The sequence below is a fragment of the Emys orbicularis genome, chromosome 9, assembly GCF_028017835.1.
Source record: "Emys orbicularis isolate rEmyOrb1 chromosome 9, rEmyOrb1.hap1, whole genome shotgun sequence".
NCBI lineage: Eukaryota > Metazoa > Chordata > Testudines > Emydidae > Emys > Emys orbicularis.
In genome coordinates, this window is record NC_088691.1 from 74,574,617 (window position 1) to 74,594,399 (window position 19,783).

A 19,783-nucleotide genomic window follows, 5' to 3' on the forward strand; every position below is an offset into this window, starting at 1 on the left:
AGCATGCTTTCAGAAGACTTTAAAAGAGCAACACTCCAATACGGAAACTACAGAACCCAAGCCCCCAAAAAAGAAAATCAACCTTCTGCTGGTGGCATCTGACTCAGATAATAAAAATGGACATGCGTCGGTCCGCTCTGTTTTGGATCGTTACCAAGCAGAACCTGTCATTAACATGTCCTCTGGAATGGTGGTTGAAGCATGAAGGGATTCTTTAGCGCATCTGGCACGTAAATATCTTGCAGCGTTGGCTACAGCAGTGCCATGTGAACGCCTGAGCGATTGGCTGAAGTAGGACTGAGTGGACTTGCAGGCTCTAAAATTTTACATTGTTTTATTTTTGAATGCAGGTTTTTTGGACATAATTCTACATTTGTAAATTCAACTTTCATGATAAAGAGATTGCACTATAGTAAATAAAAATAAATAAATAGTACTTGTACTAGGTGAATTGAAAAATACTATTTTTTTTTTACAGTGCAAATACTTGTAATAAAAAATAAATAGAAAGTGAGCACTGTACACTTTGTATTCTGTGTTGTAATTTAAATCAATATATTTGAAAATGTAGAAAACATCCAAAAATATTTAAATAAATGGTATTCTATTATTGTTTAACAGTGCGATTAATCCTGATTAATTTTTTTAATCGCTTGACAGCCCTAATAAATTGTAAAATCCAGAGAAATTTCTAGTAAGATTAGGAGTGATAATGATTTAATCCACAGGTGGAAAGAAGCCTCTTTAAGGAAAAACAATAGACCTAGCATACTTAAACCAGCCTCCAGTATAACAGTAGAGACTGTGCACTAAAGATATGTTCCATGCTTCATGAGTAATTCTATGAGCAACACATATTTGACAACATTTTGTGTCTGGACAAAGGGAGGACAAAACTCAATACTATTCAGATAGAGTTACAAAATTCCCCCTTTCCTCCTTCTCATTAAAACACTTCAAAAAGAAGTAGGTGCCCTTATTTTAGTTTAAAAGCAAAACAAAACACCCATCTGGAACACACTAGAACTAGTAGAAAGCCTATACAGTATAATACAGTGACATCTTTTTGTTTTCTTTTTCTCTCCACCAGGAATGGTGTGGTCAGATGTCAAAAGACTTTGGTATGAAGGCCTGGAAGACTTTTTAGAAGAATCTCGTAATCAGCTTAGTTTTGTCATGAATTCCCTCTATTTGGCAACTTTTGCTCTCAAAGTAGTTGCTCATAACAAGGTGAATATCCACAACTCAGATCTCAAGCCCAACTGGGGCTGATTGGGGGGAAATACAGAATTTTTTTTATTTTGACAAGGGCTTAGGAAAAATAATTCTGCAGTCCTAAATATTTAAGGCCATAGTCTCATCTTAGTCTGCACATATTTAACACTGATGCAGAACATAAGCACATGAGGGGCTAGCAACAGTTTCTATTTTGAAATTATAGTTTTGCTAGATGTAAGGATGTTTTGTTGCATTTGCTTAAACTCCAGAAATAGGGTATGAACTTATACACATACCCCTGTCTGAAACTGGCACGTCAGCTACCCTGATTCTTTAGCTTTTTAGAGAGAACTAGATTTGACCTATATTAAGGTTGCTGAACACTTTCTATTATAGAACATTTTTTTTTTTTTTTTTTTTGAAACTCTAACGCCTCAGTTGTATGCAGCAGGCCTTTTAAATTCAGCAGGGAGAAAGCCCTGAGGCCAGAAAAGTGCCTTTTCTTTTCTCCATTAAATTCTGTTGACTGAGGTGTATAACCTTTGAAAATCACCATTTCCTTTCTGTTGGTTACATCATAAGCAAAGTTTTGTCAGCTTGCAGAAATAACTGAACATGAATAGTCTCAAAGTCTGGGCTAATGCAGCAGCAGCAGACACTGCAATGGGAACCTTATAGCAGATCTCCGCTCTGGCAAATGAGAAGGGAGAGAACCTGGTCAGGCATCCCTGAACCTAGCACATGGTTCATCTCCCCTCTCCGTGGGTGGGGAAATCACATGGGAAGGAAACTTCTGTTTCCTGGGGGGGAGGCAGAGCGTGCCAGGCTGTCCCTGACTACTTGCCCAGATCCAGCAAATAGGTTTGGTGGTCATTCCCCTGCTGGGAAAACAGCCTTCTCCTGCTGCCAGCTAATTTAGTTATCTTGTACTTCAAGGTGTGCAATAATGTTGAAAATTCAGAGTTCAAACCTAAGTGATGATGAGGCATTATAAGTTTCTTCAGTGACACATGACAGAATTTGTTTTTACCCTTTCCTTTTAAAAAAAAGTCTAGGAAATTACATACAAAAAAATTTAACAAACCTCATTAAGATTGAAAAATCAAGTATTCGGATGTTAGGAAATGCCAGAATGCAGGTTGCCACTTCAGCCTTCATTCCTTAATCCACCTGGCAGGTGTGTACATTATGAAACAGTCTTTTGTTACACAGTCACGTACTATTTTTTTTCCATGGGATCGCAGCCTCATTTAGTGTACAGGATAGATGGTGTTCAGGGTGTGAATCAGGATTGTATAATCATTGAGGCTGTTTGAAGGATCTGTAACTCATTTGCTCTGTAAGGTGTGTGGAGAATAAGGTAACAGACTGCATGAAGAGAAAGGCTTGGCTTGTTGTTAAGGTGAATGCCACCTAAGAAAACTGAATTCTGTCCTTCCCCCTGCCACAATCTTATGTGTTGCTCAACAAGTCACTTAAACCAAATTTCTGACAGGTGGCCTCTAATCCTGTGTTCCTCATTTTCTGTGTAGCCGTCTTGAGATAGCTGGGGCCTGACTTGTAAACGTGTTGAACATTCATAAATGAAACTGAAGTCAATCAGAGCTGTGAATGCTCAATACCTCTGGCAATAGTGCTTGCAACCCCTCCCATCATGGTATCATCTGCAGACTTTATAAGTGTACTGTATGCCATTCTCCAAATCATTTATGAAGGTATTGAATAGATCCAGGACTAGGACAGATGTCTATTGGACCCCACTCGTTATGCCCTTCCAGTTTGACTGTGAACCACTGATAACTACTCTCTGAGTACAGTTTTCCAATCAGTTGTGCATGCACCTTAAAATATTTGTGAAGCACTTGGTGATGAGCACACTAGGAAAGACCATTAGAAAATGAATTCTATATTCATTGCAGGCATGGATGGTGTGCAGTAAATAAGGCAGGGACCACTAATTGAATGATGAAAATAAAAAATATTGAACAGCTTCCTCATTCCATACTCGGGGAAGAAAAAGCTTACAGGGTTGTAACGCCTCATATGATTATACTTGGTGCCTTCTGATAATGAAACAATAAACAGACAATCATTATTGGTACATGAGACTATAATCACAAACAGCTTCTGCCCTTCCCGAGGAGTTGGAAAAAGAAGTAAAATCGCAGTCATTCAGAGAGAGTCCTCTGACAAGAAATATGAGGATCATTTTCTTATTTGCTAAATACAGAAATATTTCTGTAACCTTGTTCTCTGATATTTCAGTCTGATAATTATGGAAGGCTTTTCAAGAGGGATGACCCTCTACAAACTTCTAGTCCATACAGTTCCACCATTCTTTTCAACCCTTCTGTTGTACATGGATGTTTAGTCTACTTCCCAGTGGCAACACTGTAATGTCAGCATTAATTGTGTTATTGCTGATCATTTTTTAGAGGATGGAATTGTTTTAGCGAGCAGTAGGGTGGTCCAGTGTTTAGGTTGCTAGCCTGGGACTTGGGAGATCTGGATTCAGTTCTTACTTTGCCACAAACTGCCTGTGTGGACTTTGCCAAGTCACTTAGTCTCTCCATGTCTTGGTTCCTCAACTTTAAAATGGGATAATAGCACTTCTGTACCTCACTGAAGTGTTATGAGGATACAAATATTAGTTTGTGAGGTGCTCAGATATTACAGCCCTATATCAGGGCCTATACCAAGGCCCAGTGTGGTATGTTGTTCATGCACATAGTGAGTGTCCCTATTTCAGAGTTTACAATCCTAATAGACAAGACAGAGTAGGAGGGAAAACAGTATCTTAGATATAATGGGAAAGGGGAGTTTGAAGCCCATGAGGCTCTGAAATGAGAATTGGTACAGGGAAAGAAATGCAGAGGGAAAACAGGAGAGAGACAAAGACAGAGAAGAAAAAGGAAACTAAAAAAGGATGAAGCCGAAGGGTGGGAAACAAAGGTCAGAGATAGCAATAATCTTAAAGTTGATATATTGTCCTATGGAGTGCTGAATGTGATATTGAACAAATAATAAAACAATTCAGTTACACATTAAAGTCGTAGTCTACCCTTGGACATTTTCAGAAAGTTCTATTGGGAGTTTTACTGTGGATTGAGGGGAGTATTTAATCCTAAATTTATACCCCTTGTCAATGGACAGTAATTAAAAGTGGAATTCAGATCTCTCCATTCTGAGTGATCATCCCTTTCACCAAAACCTGAACCTCTCCCAAAACTCGTCATTGCTTTTGAGGTCCTTATGCTGAGTTTTTTTAAGTATTATCTAGGAAGATCTTGGGGTTGGAAATAAACCTATGAGCTGTTACCTCTGCTTGGCTGTCATAAAAGAAACCTTCCTGATAGATCAAATTGGCCATTAGACTACTTACTTTTCTTCTGGCAAAATTCCTCCTCAAGACTCAAAAGCTCATTCAGTCAGAGCATTCTCCACATCATGGACAGAAGGAAACAGAGCATAAAGAAATCTGTAGGGCAGCTGTTTGATCACTGGTGCATTCCATCATCTTTCAGTATAAGTGATCCTGGGCTGGATTGCTATCATTTGGGCCAGACATGCTCCTATCTGCTGATGCAGCTTTCTGCCATACCATAGTCTTATGGCCTGCCATGAAATAATAAATGCCAAAATTATGTATGCTCACTCCTGCCCTCCCTCTCTTTTGATCTGTTTCTTATTGCTTATGATTTCTCAAGTGTGACCTCTTGAGAGTGGCAGATATCAGATGTGTGAAGGGTAGAAGTGTGTGTATACTCATAAGACATCCATCATTCTAAAGGAACCATTATCTCTAAGTCCTCTCCCCTTCCAAAATTGGTTAAGACCTGCAAGTCTATCATCATTACATAAGTTGGTTTGTTCTGTGTTTTACAGTATTTTTTTACTTATCGTTATTTGTTTTACAGTAGTGCCTATATCAGGGCCCTGTGTGGTAGGTGCTGTTCATGCACATAGTGAGAGTCCCTATTTCAAAGAGTTTACAACCTAAATAGGTAATACAGAGTAGGAAGGAAAACAACACCCAGAGAAGAAGTGACTTTCCCAAGCGCCCACAGTAGAGGTGAGTGGCAGAGCCTTGAATTGAACCTAAGTCACCTGACTCCCAGTTCAATGCCCTATCTACTAACCACTCTGGCTTGTATCTGTATAAAGTGTTGTTTTAGCTATATAGAATACATTGTCTGAAGGCAAACTCATCATTTATTGTAGAATACCTTTGAATTACAATTGTGATAGTTTTTTTTTTTGTTTTTTTTTTAAATAATGTAAGTAACTTCAGCTTTTTGTTTTGAAACTCTAGTTCCATGATTTTGCTGATAGAAAGGACTGGGACGCATTCCATCCTACACTGGTGGCAGAAGGTCTCTTTGCTTTTGCTAATGTTCTTAGTTACCTTAGACTCTTCTTCATGTATACAACCAGTTCTATCCTAGGACCACTTCAGGTAAATAATATTGCTGACAGAGAAAATGCTAGACTTGAACTTGTACATATGTATTATGATATAGTCTTTAATTGCATGATCATATACTATTTTTTCCATATTCCCCTCCCTCATTCAGGGTACAGGATGGACAAAATTAAGATTGAGCATTCAAATCTGGCATTTCCGAACTTTATAGAGTGCTTGACTTTGCAACCTAACATTCTTTTAACAGATTTATTTTGGCTCTAATAAAATGTAGCCCCTTAATTGTGCTCTGAAAAGGATAAGTAATAGAAATTTCACATGTTGAATTTTTAAAAAAATTCAAGATAGAAGTTACTTTAGAAAGAATATTTGTGTTTTGTAGCCGATTAACATTAACTGCCTCTTTCTATAATCGTCTCAAACAGTTCTTTTCTCTTGTCTTTGTGTCTCTTTCTAGCTATGGTTCTGTATCTCCAGTTATTTTGCCACTTTTCTTTTTATTTGTTTCTCATTTTTCTTCCCCACACACGTGCTCACACAATGAAAAAGCATTTGCATACTTTCAGGCAGCTACTTAACATATTGATGTTAAAGTAAGAGTATTACTTTAATTTCAGTGTATTTGTATCTGTATTTGTATTGTTGTAAAAACATATCTCCTACATTTCAAAGAGGTTTGCTGTTTAACATACCTGTTTATGTACTATATCTTTCTTATGTATTTTTATTAGGCAGCTATGTAGTGAAGTCAAAATTCTGAATAAACAAAAATAGTCAACAGTCACCCTATTCAGTTTCACACTGAATCTTGTTATTACTGTTGACCAGTACAACTTGAGCAACAACTCTTAAAGTATTTTCCAAAAGTAGGTCACAAGTTCAAATAGTAGTAATTAAACATGGTGTGGCACCCCAACAGAGAAAAATGAAGGGAAGCTACTGTGTTCTGTTGGCTGTTAGAGATATTTTTAAGTACTGAATCATTTTACATGTTGGCTTATGAAACCTATTTTAAGAAATAAGTCAGTTATAAGTTTTAGTACTAGATATATTAAAAAGAGCTTTTTACAAAATTTGGTTTTGTGTACTAACATTTTCAGCTTTCAAGTTGTCTACAAATTATAAACACTTGGAAAGATATAATATGACTATAGTTAGAGTAACAGGTATCTGATCTGTGTACTAGTTGCCTGGTCCACTGTACTCTGAAGAAAGTGCCTTTTTTTTTTTTTTTTTTTAACTTCCATGCAGCTTTCATGTTTTGGCAGCATAATTTTGTTTTGCTGGGTTTTGTAACTTGTTTTGAAAGGATGAAAATTATAAAATTAAGGAAATACTAAATCTGACAGCTCTTACTCTCTGTCCTAGGTCGCAGCTTGGTACAGAGATCCCTTACTTTTCATATAGTCCAAAGATGTATACATCCTATAAAACAGCAGTGTACTACTAATCTCTGGATCCAAAATATATATAATGCCCCCAAAACAAGAAAGCTGCATGGAAGTAAAACTAAAATCACTTTCTTTAGAACACAGTGGACCACAGTGCAGCACATACGATGGCCCGTCTGTCTGTCTTTCCGTAGTATTATAGCTGTTTTGGTCCCCAAATATTAGAGAGAAGGTGGGTGAGATAATATTTTTTATTGGACCAACTTCTGTTGGTGATAGAGAAAAGCTTTTATGCTACACAGAGCTCTTCTTCAGGTCTGGGAAAGGTACTCAGAGTGTCACAGCTAAATAGAAACTGGAACAGATTATGTAGTATAAGTAGTTAACACATATTCTAAGGGATCATTCAAGGTGAAGTGGCCCGTTAACACCCTGCAGTCATAGGACAAAAACGGGGGTTAGTGGGCTATAGATTGTCATAATAAAGACACTAGAATTATGGCTTATTAAGACCATGATTTGTAGTGTCTAGCAAAGTTATAAATTTAAGCTCGCAGGCTTGTCTTTTGAAGGTGTTGTGCAGGTTTCTTTTGAGGGCGGAGACTGAGAGATCAGATATGGAGTGATCATTTTGTGAAAAATGTTCACCCGGGTGATTATGATGTTTTTGTCTTTTATCGTTTTTCTGTGTGAGTTCATTTGAGAGCGTAAGGATTGTCTGTTTTCACCCATATAGTTGTTGTTGGAGCATTTAGTGCAGTGGATGAGGTACACCACATGTTGTGATAGGCATGTGTAGGGCCCATGGATCTTGAAAGGTGTGTTGTGGAAGGTATTGATCATCATAGCAGTGGAGATATATCTGCATGTTTTGAATCTGTTGTTATTGCAGGACGTGGTGCCACTTTGAGTTGGTGGGTCCTGGTCTGGAGCTTTCTGCTGAGGGTGAGGTTGGGGAGTTGTTTGAAGGCCAGAAGAGGGGGACTTGGGAAAGATTTCTTTGAGGATGTGGTCTCCATTGTGTGGGTTGTAATTGGTTAACGATGTTCCACATAAGTTCCAGAGTGGGGTGGTTGGTGACAATTAGGGGATGGTGCGGTCAGAAGGGGTTTTATTTCTGTATTGAAGCAGATTCTGTTGGGATATTTGGGTAGTTCATTCCATGATGCGATATTCTTCTTTGGTGGAGTGTCCTTGTTTGGTGAAGGCAGTTTTAAGTGTGTTTCTAACTTTTTTCTTGGAGCATATTCTGTGGTATCAATAGGCCTGGCTGTAGATAACCAATTTCTTGGTGTGTTTGGAGTGGTTACTTGATCTGTGAAGGTAAGTATTGTGATCTGTTGGTTTCTTATATATAGTTGTCTGTAGGGTTCTACTGTTACACCTGATTGTGGTTTCCAGGAAGTTGATGCTGGTGTAGGACTGTTCTAGAGAGAATTTAATGGACGTGTGGTGGTTGTTGAAGTTATGGTGGAAATCTATGAGGAGTTTAGATCGTCTGTCCAGGGGATCAAAATATCATTGATGTGTCTCAGGGGCATCCTTGGTTTCATAGTACAGTTGTCCAGAAATTTCTCATTAAGGTAGCCAGTGAAGAGGTTGGCATATTGGGGAGCCATCCTAGTATCCAGGGCTGTTTCCATGGTTTGAACAAAGTGTGTGTGTGTTATGTAAAATTGTTATGGGTTAGGATAAAATGGATGAGTTTAGCAATGAGTTTGGGGTGGATATCTGAGTGCTGTCCATTGTATTGTAGATATTTGAGGCAGACAACGATTCCGTCGTTGTGAGGTATATTGGTGTATAGGGAGGCAAGGATGGTGTTCTGAGGGAGGTTGTTAATGTTGCGGAGTTTCTGGAGGAAGTCAGTTGTGTCTGTCTATCGTGTATATTTGTAGTGACTCAGAGATTAGGGTTACACTTTTACATGGTTAAATCTGTTTTAGAGCTCACATACCCCGTGATGTAAGGGCCATCATATGTGCTGTAAATATTAGATTGTGGAATAACTTTGTAGTACTTAAATGTGGGAAACAGCTCATACTGTATTTTTGTTTAAATGTCATACATTTTACATAGACCTAATAATGCACTTAGCCCTTATCTATACTGGAAAAATATACCAATTTAATTTGTTTTGAAAAATGATTTAGTTAAACTACTGCAGACTTTTATTTTAGGTGCACTTACATTGGTAACTTAGGGACATGCATCTAAATTAGCTGTATTTTTTTTGTGGAGTAGTAATGTACCCCACAAATGGGTGTAGGTATGGTATTTTGTGGTCTACACTGAATTATGCTACCTACAGTTTTGGTGACTTCGATGTCCGTATTAAATGCTACATCTACTCTTAAAAGGAACTTGATAAATTGGTGTTGGCATTATTGTTCAGATGCAGCACACTCTGATGTTTGTTGCTCATTTGCACTTAGTTGTCATCTGCATTAAATTATGAGTGCAGGATATTGTGTGCAAATTAATGATTTACCATTTATTGAAAGGCAGTAATTTGCATTGTTAGTACCTGAAATTTTTTCTTAAACATTTTGTTTTGCCTATAATAACTTAAACTGATTTCTGAAAAACAATTTAACTGGTTTAAGGAAAACCATTTGTTTTACATATTTTGTAACACATTAATTATCCTGTAGCCTAATTGATGGATTGGTGTATTGATTATTGATTAATTTCTTAGGCCACAGTAGTCAATAAGGGTTCAGTCTAATAAGTGGCTACAGCATCAGAAAGATTATTAACAATGTTATTAGAATGAGAAATTGACAAAGCACATGAGAAACAGCTGCAATTTATCACAAGTCCCTCTATTAACAAACCCACGAAGTAGATAAAGTTTACAGTCCCACAAACACTGAAATACAACAAAAGAAAGGGTGCAAAGTGTTAGCTCTATGGTTGGCATCACTCATGTTTGCCTCTTGCTGGGGAACCCTGAAGTGTCACTCATTATCTTCCTCCACATCTTCATCGTCACCATCATCGCCAGTGGATATCATCCTAGCGTCTCCTAAGACACGCAGGTCAAGATACAACTTTTATAATATGCTGTGCTGACACTCACTGGGGTTCATACATATTTCTGAAGGTTTCAACCCCTTTTCCTTATTTGAACTTCCACACCCCACTACTTTTGGGATGCTCCACTTTTCATAGGTTAACTTGTTAGTTCCCCTTATTGTTGTTAACATGTACATTACTCAGTCACCAGGACAACTTGCTGACACCCTATGTCTGCAAAAATCCCCATAAAACTCTAAGCAGCTTCATCTGGTACATTGCAATATATATTTTCTAAATATTAGCAGTTTAACACATGTATTCCTTTGACTGTTTCATCTTGTGATCCAGGGTAACTCAGCTGCTCAAATCTACCCGTTTTTAGGCCTGAGGCCTTATTTGTCTAAGCCTAATATCTTACGGGCCTGTTGGTTATGTGTTACAATGTTAAGAAATACTTATATTTCATCTCTATATCCTAAATATACCTGATATTGACTGTTCTTGGCTACAGTCCTGAATTCTGATACAAAGGTATTGACATTAAATTTAAAAATGTAGGGTTCACAATATTTTTTCTGGTAGGGACTGAGTGAAGGAATATTGATAAGTTATTAATATTTCATTGTTAATGGAAATTGGTAATCTGTTCCACAGATTTCAATGGGGCAGATGTTGCAAGACTTTGGAAAATTCCTAGGGATGTTCCTTCTTGTCTTGTTCTCATTCACAATTGGATTGACCCAACTGTATGACAAAGGATTTACTGTAAATGAAGAGAAGGACTGTGCAGGGATCTTCTGTGAACAGCAAAGCAATGACACATTCCATTCGTGAGTTTTAGAATGTTAAATAAAATATTAATTTAAAAAATCTGCTGCAGGACATTTACGCTGACTCTGCAGGATATTTACCTGAGTGGTGTATGTATACTGGAAAATTATGACCTGGATTCACCATAGTTGCAGCTCCACCAATGGTATCAACTGAACATTAATGTATTGGCAGGTCTCTAAGTAAGGATAGATAACACACTGGTAGAAACACAAGCATCAAGTCTATTCACCAGTACAACGTGAGTGGTTTGAATTTCACAAAAAACAGTGTAGACTCAGCCTATTGAGGCTAAAATGACATTCCCTAACACAATTAAGAAACTGTTTCCTACTGTCCACACTTGTAATAAAAAAAAGGTATAATGTGGGCATTTCCACTTATAGTATACAACAGTACTAGCACGCTGTTGTTACAGTGCAGGCGGTCTGTGGAGTATTGTGATTCCCAACAATCCATTATGAAATTCCATTTTCTGTGATATTTAAAACTAGTACTGGGATAAAAATTTGCCTACAAGACCTACCCTTGGTAAGCTTTTATTTATTTATTTTAGTGAGGTAAACAAATTTAATGCATATGACGTGAGGAGTTAATAGCACCAACTTGAGCCAACAAGTGCTGTCATTACACAAGCTTTGCTCTACTTATTGGATTAGTATTTGGATATCAAGTGATGAAAAGCTACTAGATAACCTACATTGCTGCCTACTGCAATTGGTTTTTATGCTTGTAAGTACAAAATTGTAAAAGAAGAAACATAGAAAAGTTTCAATTTACAGATACTTTCTTCCATTTCAGTCAGCTAAAGATATCTTTAAAAATTTTTTGAAGGCTGTTAAAATAATAATATAAATTGGAGTGCTTTGGTATTTTTTAAATTGTAGAATGACAGAGACATTAAATTTGTGTATGCACAGTGACAATTTTTTCATAATTCTGATAAGCAGAAAATTTGCACACCGTGGGTTGATCCATATGTTCCTTCCTACATTAACAACTTCAAGATGAACTATAAAGACTCAAAAATGTTTATTTTTTTTCTAAACTATACCTGTTTAAACTGTAGTGATTCGAAATTTGAGGTTCATTTTATTTTAATATATTGTGAAGTGTCTCCACAGCAGCTGGGCATTAAGTTGAAATCAAGGTGCCTTGAAGATCTATACTACAGTATGGCTTATAAACTCAGTGATCTGCAGATAATAAAAATGTTTCATATGCGTCCACTGAGATTATAAAGTTGAATTACTTGGTGACTGTCTCTCTGGGAAAACTAGAACTTCTTCAGTGATAGTGTTTCATTATTATGTTGATCAGTTACCATTAAATACTGAACCTCACTCGTATAAGACCTGATCCAAAATTCAGTAAAGTCAATCAGAGTCTTTATAGTCACTGTGTTGGGCATTGGATTAAGCCAATGTTGCATCTAGATATTGTCTATTTTTGTTTTGTTTTTTTGGAGGGGAAGGGTTGAGAAAAAGTATTTTAGGGAAAACTACTATTTTAAATGTAATGATTTGAAATGGAAAGAAAGGCTCTGATATATTATTACTTAGGGCCAGATTGTGATACCCTTACTGACAAGTCTGTAGCACGTGACTCTATAAATAGCCCTGCTGATTTGTGGGACTGCTTATGATGTAAAGAACTATTCAACATAAATAACAGTATCCGTCTGGCCCTTAATTAGTAATTGAATGAGGCTGGCAGTTCATGCTGAATAATTGAATTCACATGTTAATTTCTTTTACATTTGTGTGAAGGTTTTTTATATGTGATCTAACCATAGATTATTTTGTTTTTGTAGGTTTATTGGCACCTGCTTTGCTCTGTTCTGGTACATATTCTCCCTAGCACATGTAGCAATCTTTGTCACTAGATTTAGCTACGGTGAAGAATTGCAGTCTTTTGTGGGCGCTGTTATTGTTGGTACCTACAACGTAGTGGTTGTGATTGTCCTTACCAAGCTCTTAGTGGCAATGCTTCATAAAAGCTTTCAGCTGATAGCAGTAAGTAAATTAATTATGTATTATTTTTTAAGTCAAAGTGTCAGCAATGTTCTTGGTGCTGTACAAGAGAGAGTTAGTCTCTACACTGAGGATTCTAGTCTAATGCCTGATTGTGGAAACATACGCATGAGTAACTTTATGCACGCAAATAGTTTCTATGAGTTCACATGCATAAGTATTTATAGGGTCATGAACTGAATGGCAGAGATCAGACAAGAATGTTTGGCTTGTCTATTTTCCCTGTTTTAATTGTATCAAAGTATTGTAGTGTTAAAAATTTTTTAAGTGCGGACACGTGGGAATTAAAGATGAAGTCTAATGGCAGCTGAGTATAGAATCAGTTTTTGTCAGTTCATTGAACCTTTTGGTTATTTTAGATATTTCTTTAATGTGCATTTAACATGTGAGTTATACACACTAGTAGTTGACTTTTTTTATGCCATAGCATATATTGGTGAATTTATTCATTGTTTGTGTTTAAGGTACTGGAAAATGTAAACCACATAAAGTTACTAACATAAATTCTCATAACATTACATATTTTTTTGCAGACTCTCTTGTTCATTTTACCACTGTTATCTTAATATTTCTGGTATTTTAGAATCATGAAGACAAAGAATGGAAATTTGCTCGTGCCAAGCTTTGGCTTAGCTACTTTGATGATAAATGCACACTACCTCCACCTTTCAATGTCATTCCCTCTCCCAAGACTATCTGCTATCTCTTCAACAGCCTTAGTAAATGGATCGGCTCTCATACTTCAACTGGCAAAGTCAAACGTCAGAATAGCCTAAAGGTAAGAAATTGTCTGGAAAGTTAAGTGTATGTTAACAATCATACAAATATTCCTTGCTAAAATGAACCTAAGAGAATTTATCTTGTTGTCTACTCTGGAAGTTCCTATCATGCTGTGGGTAGTATCATAAATAAATCACAATAATATATTCTAAGTATAGTCTTAGTTATATTCAAAATAATGGTTAAGCTGATAGGGGATTCAGTTGATGAAGAATTAAAGAGTAAGAATATAATTGCCCATCAACATGATTTTTATGGAAAATAGTTCTTATTGAACAAACCTGATGTAATTCTTTGAAGAGATTATAAGTTTAGTTGATGAAAGTAACTGAGTAAATGTAATATACTTATATAAGATCTTTGATGTAGTACCACATGACACACTGATTAAAAATTAGCACTATACAATATCTGCAGAGCCCACATTAAATGAAATAAGAAGTGGCTACCTGATGGAGCTCAAAAAACATTGTCAGTGGGGAATCCTTATCAAATGCGGGGTGGGAGGAGGAGGATCTAGTGGGGTTCTGCAATGATCAGTAAAAAGCCTGATGCTATTCAGCATTTTTGTCAATGATCTGGAAGTAAATATAATCCACTGCTGATTAAATTGGTGGCTGACACAAAGATTAGTTGAGTGGTAAATAATGATGACATACAGAGCAATTTGGGATTGCTTGGTAACCTGGGCCCATTCAGACAAAATGTGTTTAAATACAGCCAATACAAAGTTATACATCCAATAATGCAGGCCATACCTGTAGAACAGGGGACTGTAAATTCTGGAATGCAATGATTATGTAAAGGATTTAAGGCTCCTGTTGGACAAGCAACTCAACATAAGCTCCAGTGTGATACTGTGACAAAAAAGAGCTAATGTGATCTTTGGATGTTTAAATAGGGAAGTAGTCAGCAGGCATAGGGAGGTGATTTTTATCTCTGTATACGGGATCGGTGAGATCAATAATAGAATACCATGTAACAGTTCTGGTGCCTGCATTTTAAAAAGGATGTTGAAATATTGAAGAGGGTGCAGACAAGCACCATAAAAATGATTACAAGGCTGGAGAAAATGCCCTACAATGAGAGATTTAAAGATCTCAGTCTGTGTAGTTTCTCAGAAAGAAGTTTGACTTGATTACAGCATATAAGTATCTTCACAGGGAGAAAATATGGGATACTAAAGGCTTATTTAATCTAGCGGGAAAAGGCATGACAAGAACCAGTGATAGCTGGAAGCTGAAGCCAGAAAATTCATTGTTTAAAATGTGTTCCTCATTTCTAAGTTGAGAGTGCTTAACCTTCGGAACAAACTACCAAGAGAAGTGGTGGATTAGGTCTTCAAATAAAGATTGGATGCTTTAGAAGATGCTTTAGCCAAACACAAGTTGTTAAACTCAAGATGGGGTAACTGGGTGAAATATAATGGCCTGTGATATAGAGAAAATCAGACCAGATGATCTAATGGTTCCTTCTGGCCTTAAACTTTGTTAGTCTATGAATCCAAAATATAACTCAGCACAGAACAGGAACAAAACAAATTATTTCAGATTTTAATTGAGGTTTTTAATTAAGGCTGGCATAATTTTCATGTTTCAACAAAACAAAACCTGCTCACCCAATATTTAATGGCCCTGCTGCTTGATGTAAAACCTATTAACACTTTTTTCTTCAGTGTTGAAATTTGTAAAAATTTTGAAAATGGTGCAGTTAGAATATGCTGAAGGTGGGGGGGACAACTAATTTTAAACATGTCACATGACATGTCAAAATAAATAACCAAAAAAGGAACACTGGAGTCTCTTAATTTTTTTTGGTTTTACATTTTCTTTAAATAAACATAGTTAATGTACCCTATAATTATGTATACTAATTGCTACTGCTCCTTCTTGCAGCCAAAAATATTTCAAGCAAACCAGATTGAAAGACTGTACTGAACATACATTTAAGTACAGAAATACTATTAATGACTAGATGATGGAAATCTCGTACATCTGTATAACTTTTTCCAAGCCAGATAGATTAAAAGACCTTCGTTTCTGCTTCACGAATTGGGCATTGTAGGCCTCATTTTTATCTCAAAAGGCTGCACACAGTGTCACATACATGTACACAAGTTGAGAATTGGTACATACGGATTTCCAATTTGTGTGCACATATGTAATGCTGTCTGTGCAATTGTACACAGGCTTCAGGGCTCAAAAATTAAATAAATACATTAAAATAAATCCCTTTTGTTTAGTAAACCTGTATATTTGTTTAAAGGAATGGAGAAATCTGAAGCAAAAGAGGGATGAGAATTACCAAAAGGTGATGTGTTGTTTAGTCCATCGTTACTTAACCTCCATGAGACAAAAGATGCAAAGCATGGATCAAGCAACTGTGGAAAATCTCAATGAACTGCGGCAAGATCTATCAAAATTCCGAAATGAAATGAGGGATCTGCTTGGCTTTCGGACATCTAAATATGCTATGTTTTATCCAAGAAACTAAGGTCCAGATTTTAAAAGGAACATGTCTAATTTTAGGTACTCACAGTTGAAAGTGTTGGCCTAAGTCTGTTGCCAGACCAAACAGAAAAGCAAATTTTTTGCACAACCTTAAATTTGAAAATGTATTTGCATGAGTTTCAGCTAAATTCAAAAGATGTGGAAATGAATGCAAAAACTGTCATTCTTTTAAGCTCGTTAAGTGTGTAATGTACAGTATGTAAAATATGTATATAGCATTTTACAATAAATGTTCCCCAAAATATGGATTTTGACAGGTCACATTAGCTGTCGGGCTTCATGTCTTCATAGCTGGCATGTTGCATTTATTTCCCCTATATTTGCTGTTATGTCCCTCTTGGTTACTGTTTTTTCAAGTTGTGGGAAAAGATGGAAATCTTAACAATACTTAAAAATATACCTGGTACTTTCGTAATAGAAATTTAACCAGTATATGATTTAAAGTAGGTTGCAAAAGACTCCATGACTCTGAAAATGGTTTTGTACATGATGCTGTTGACTGAATATTAACAACTGTAAAACATTGGGAAATGAAATTTGTGATTTGTTCCCTGAAAATTGCAGGGTACTGTGGATGCTGAACTCTGGACATAGAGCCACAGTAAGCTACCCATCTCCAGAACTTTCATGGATCCATTTAAAATAGTTCTGTCCTCTCAAAAACATATTAAGATTTTTCAGGTAGCACCCTGTGTGTACATTTGCAATATGCAACTCTTGGGATTTGGGAATTTTTTTTAAAATTAGCCTCTTAATTTTGAGTAGTGTTCAGAAAACCTTGTGTATCTGGATTACACACAGTTGTTCTTTGGCATAGGAAAACATATTTTTTAACAAGAATTAGATATCGGTCTAGAGCATGAATGTTACTTGTTTGCCAGGCTAAATATTTCTGGTCCATTAAAACAAATGGAAATACTGTACAATTATTTCTATGTAAGAACATACACTATGCCTGGACATTGGAAGATGTGCATTCAGAAGGCTGTCTTTTAGAGTATGTATACACCACAGCTGTGAATGTGTTTTCCAGCACAATAGTATTCCTGGGCGAATTCTGCGCCAAAAAAGTATTAAAAATTCTGCAACAAAAAATTTAAAATGTTGCGCACGTTTTAAAATTCTGCTAATTTTATTTGTCAAAATAACACTACATAATAACGCCAGTTTCAATTATTTTGATAATTTATTTCGAAATACCTATCCTATCAGCAAGTATGTCGGTAACAATAGAGACACACACAAAATTTCCCCCAGGAGTAGAAAGTTTAAAGAAAGCCCTATGACAATCCAGTTCCTGTTTTTCTGCCCCCTTCTGCCCCCAGAGCCCAGCTGCAGGGCCCCCCTTAGCCCAGAGATGCTCCCCCCAGCCCAGACACCTGCCCCCTTACTCCTCAGGACCCAGGGAGAAACCGCCTGATGCTCACTGCCATCTCCTTCTCTCAGGGAATGGAAGCTGCTGGGAACCCTCTAGCTCTCTCCCCCTCCCCCCAGCAGTGTCTTCTATGTGTGAGAACTGGGCTCTGCTGGGTCCAGCAGCCCCTAGTGGCAACCAGCAGCACTGCAGCCCATTTCTGGGGGGGGGGGGTGGAGGAAATTCTGCATGCACAACATGAATTTCTGCAAAATTCTGTATTGCGCAGTGGCGCAGAATTCCCCCAGGAGTAACAATAGACAGACTTGCTAAAAGTAGCAGCGTAGCTCCGGGTAGCATGGGTGTGGCTTTTTCTAACCATCCGAGTATGTATCTAGGGAGCCCAGGCAGGTTTGTACTCAGGCAGCTAGCCCAAGTTGTTGCCCACACTACCCCAGCTACACTGCTATTTCTAGCACGCTAGCTTGAGCAGAGCTAGCATGTGTCTGGCTACTTGTGTTGAGAAGCACCCTCCCAGCTGCAGTTTAGATGTACCCTGTGAGAGATTTTTTTCATATCCTATTTTAAATTTATCTTGATATTTTGTGTTCTTCCTGAATGTACTGCTGCCAACTGTAAGGTGTTTGTATCAGAATTATTATTGAACATCATAATTATTTGTGACTTTTATTCTGCTTACAATGGAAAGTAAGGGCTTTGTGAGTTTTCGGTGATAGAGGGTACAGTATATCTTCATATGCTTGTGTATAATTCAAGTTGACAAACTATAATTGAGAAAATGTGAGACTCCTGTATTTTTTTAATATGAAAAACACATTATATTTATGACAGAGGATTGTTTGGCAGTAATACTGTGGAGGCAGTGTTCTCCTAACATTCTGGGTTGGATATCAGATAATTAGTGAGTTTTAAGGCCAAAAGGCGCAGGTAGCCACAGTGGCCTATAACCATAACTGATCCTGGGGCTGATAGAGAGATGGGGCTTTTGTCAGTGTTCCCCCGTTCGAGGAAGTTCTTATAAAATATTTCTTGTAAAAGTAATATATTTTCTGTACTATGGAATTATGCATATCCCAAGTGGGGTTTAAACATCAGGCCTTTTTCTCCTTCTGTAGAGAGATTCTGAATTGTCCATCAGCTTTTTAATTTGAATGACTACGTTCTAAGACAAGAGGATGATCAAATTCTTGACTTGGGTGGTGAGTGGTGTTAGTATATAATCCAAACATAAAAGCTGTGCACTGTATATGTTCTGTCATATACTCCAAAAAAGGAAAGGAAGAAAAAACAATTTGAAAAATATGGTTGTATTAGATATTAATAAAAACATATACTTGAAACAAATATTTAGGAGCGAGCTTATCATTTCCAATGCATTACACACCACATCAAGATATGTTCAGGCTGTGAAGTTCATGAGGAGGGGATGTCAATAGTAGCTGGGTCAGGAGCCCCCTCTGCCATGAGTTGAGAGAAGAGATTTGTAGTAAGCTGTTGGACTCTCCCGGCAACTATCGAAAAGCATCTTCCCCCCCCCCCCCCCCCAAAAAAACACAAACCAACAAAACTGCCTATGTTGGTGATGGGGGGGGGGGGGGAAAACAACCCACCAGTACAGGGATGATGCCATCCAAAATAACTATTGTGGAAGTGAGTCAGGCACCCAAGTGTTAGTGGCTGTTGTGAGGCTGGGGGATACATTGATGAACAGCGATTAACAAAGTAATATCTAATATTTACATCGGGGTGGGCAAACGTTTTGGCCCGAGGGCCACATCTGGGTATGGAAATTGTATGGCGGGTCATGAATGCTCACAAAATTGGGGGTTGGGGTGCAGAGGGCATAAAGGCTCTGGGGTGGGGCTGGGGGTGCAGGAGGGTGCTCTGGGCTGGGACTGAGGGGTTCAGAGGGCAGGAGGGGGATCAGGGCTGGGGTTGGGGCATGGGTGCAGACCATGGGGGGTGCTTATCTCAAGCAGCTCCCAGAAGCAGTGGCATGTCCCCCCTCCGGCTCCTACACGGAGGCCCAGCCAGGCAGCTCTGCGCTGCCTGTCCACAGGTGCCACTCCCACAGCTCCCATTGGCAGGGAACCTCGGCATAGGAGCCAGAGAGGGGACATGCCGCTGCTTCCGGGAGCCGCATGGAGCGGGGCAAGCCCCAAACCCGGCTCTCCGGTGGGAGCACGAGGGCCGGATTAAAA

At 37.8% G+C, this 19,783-nt stretch overlaps 1 protein-coding gene across 7 annotated transcripts in view; it reads left to right on the forward strand.

Moving 5' to 3' along the window:
- The window catches only part of TRPC1 (transient receptor potential cation channel subfamily C member 1), a 35,884-nt gene extending 19,413 nt beyond the window's left edge, over nucleotides 1-16,471 (forward strand). For 4 of the 7 annotated variants that reach the window (XM_065410443.1, XM_065410444.1, XM_065410445.1 and 1 more), the window contains 6 exons: nucleotides 1,091-1,230; nucleotides 5,531-5,674; nucleotides 10,708-10,883; nucleotides 12,698-12,899; nucleotides 13,501-13,695; nucleotides 15,963-16,471. In XM_065410443.1, coding sequence (XP_065266515.1) covers nucleotides 1,091-1,230; nucleotides 5,531-5,674; nucleotides 10,708-10,883; nucleotides 12,698-12,899; nucleotides 13,501-13,695; nucleotides 15,963-16,190 — 1,085 coding nt within the window. In that variant the 3' untranslated portion in view covers nucleotides 16,191-16,471. The remainder of the gene's footprint in view (nucleotides 1-1,090; nucleotides 1,231-5,530; nucleotides 5,675-10,707; nucleotides 10,884-12,697; nucleotides 12,900-13,500; nucleotides 13,696-15,962) is intronic. The other 3 variants (XM_065410446.1, XM_065410449.1, XM_065410447.1) reach the window with 2 other exon arrangements.
- The last annotated feature ends 3,312 nt before the right edge of the window (nucleotides 16,472-19,783 follow it).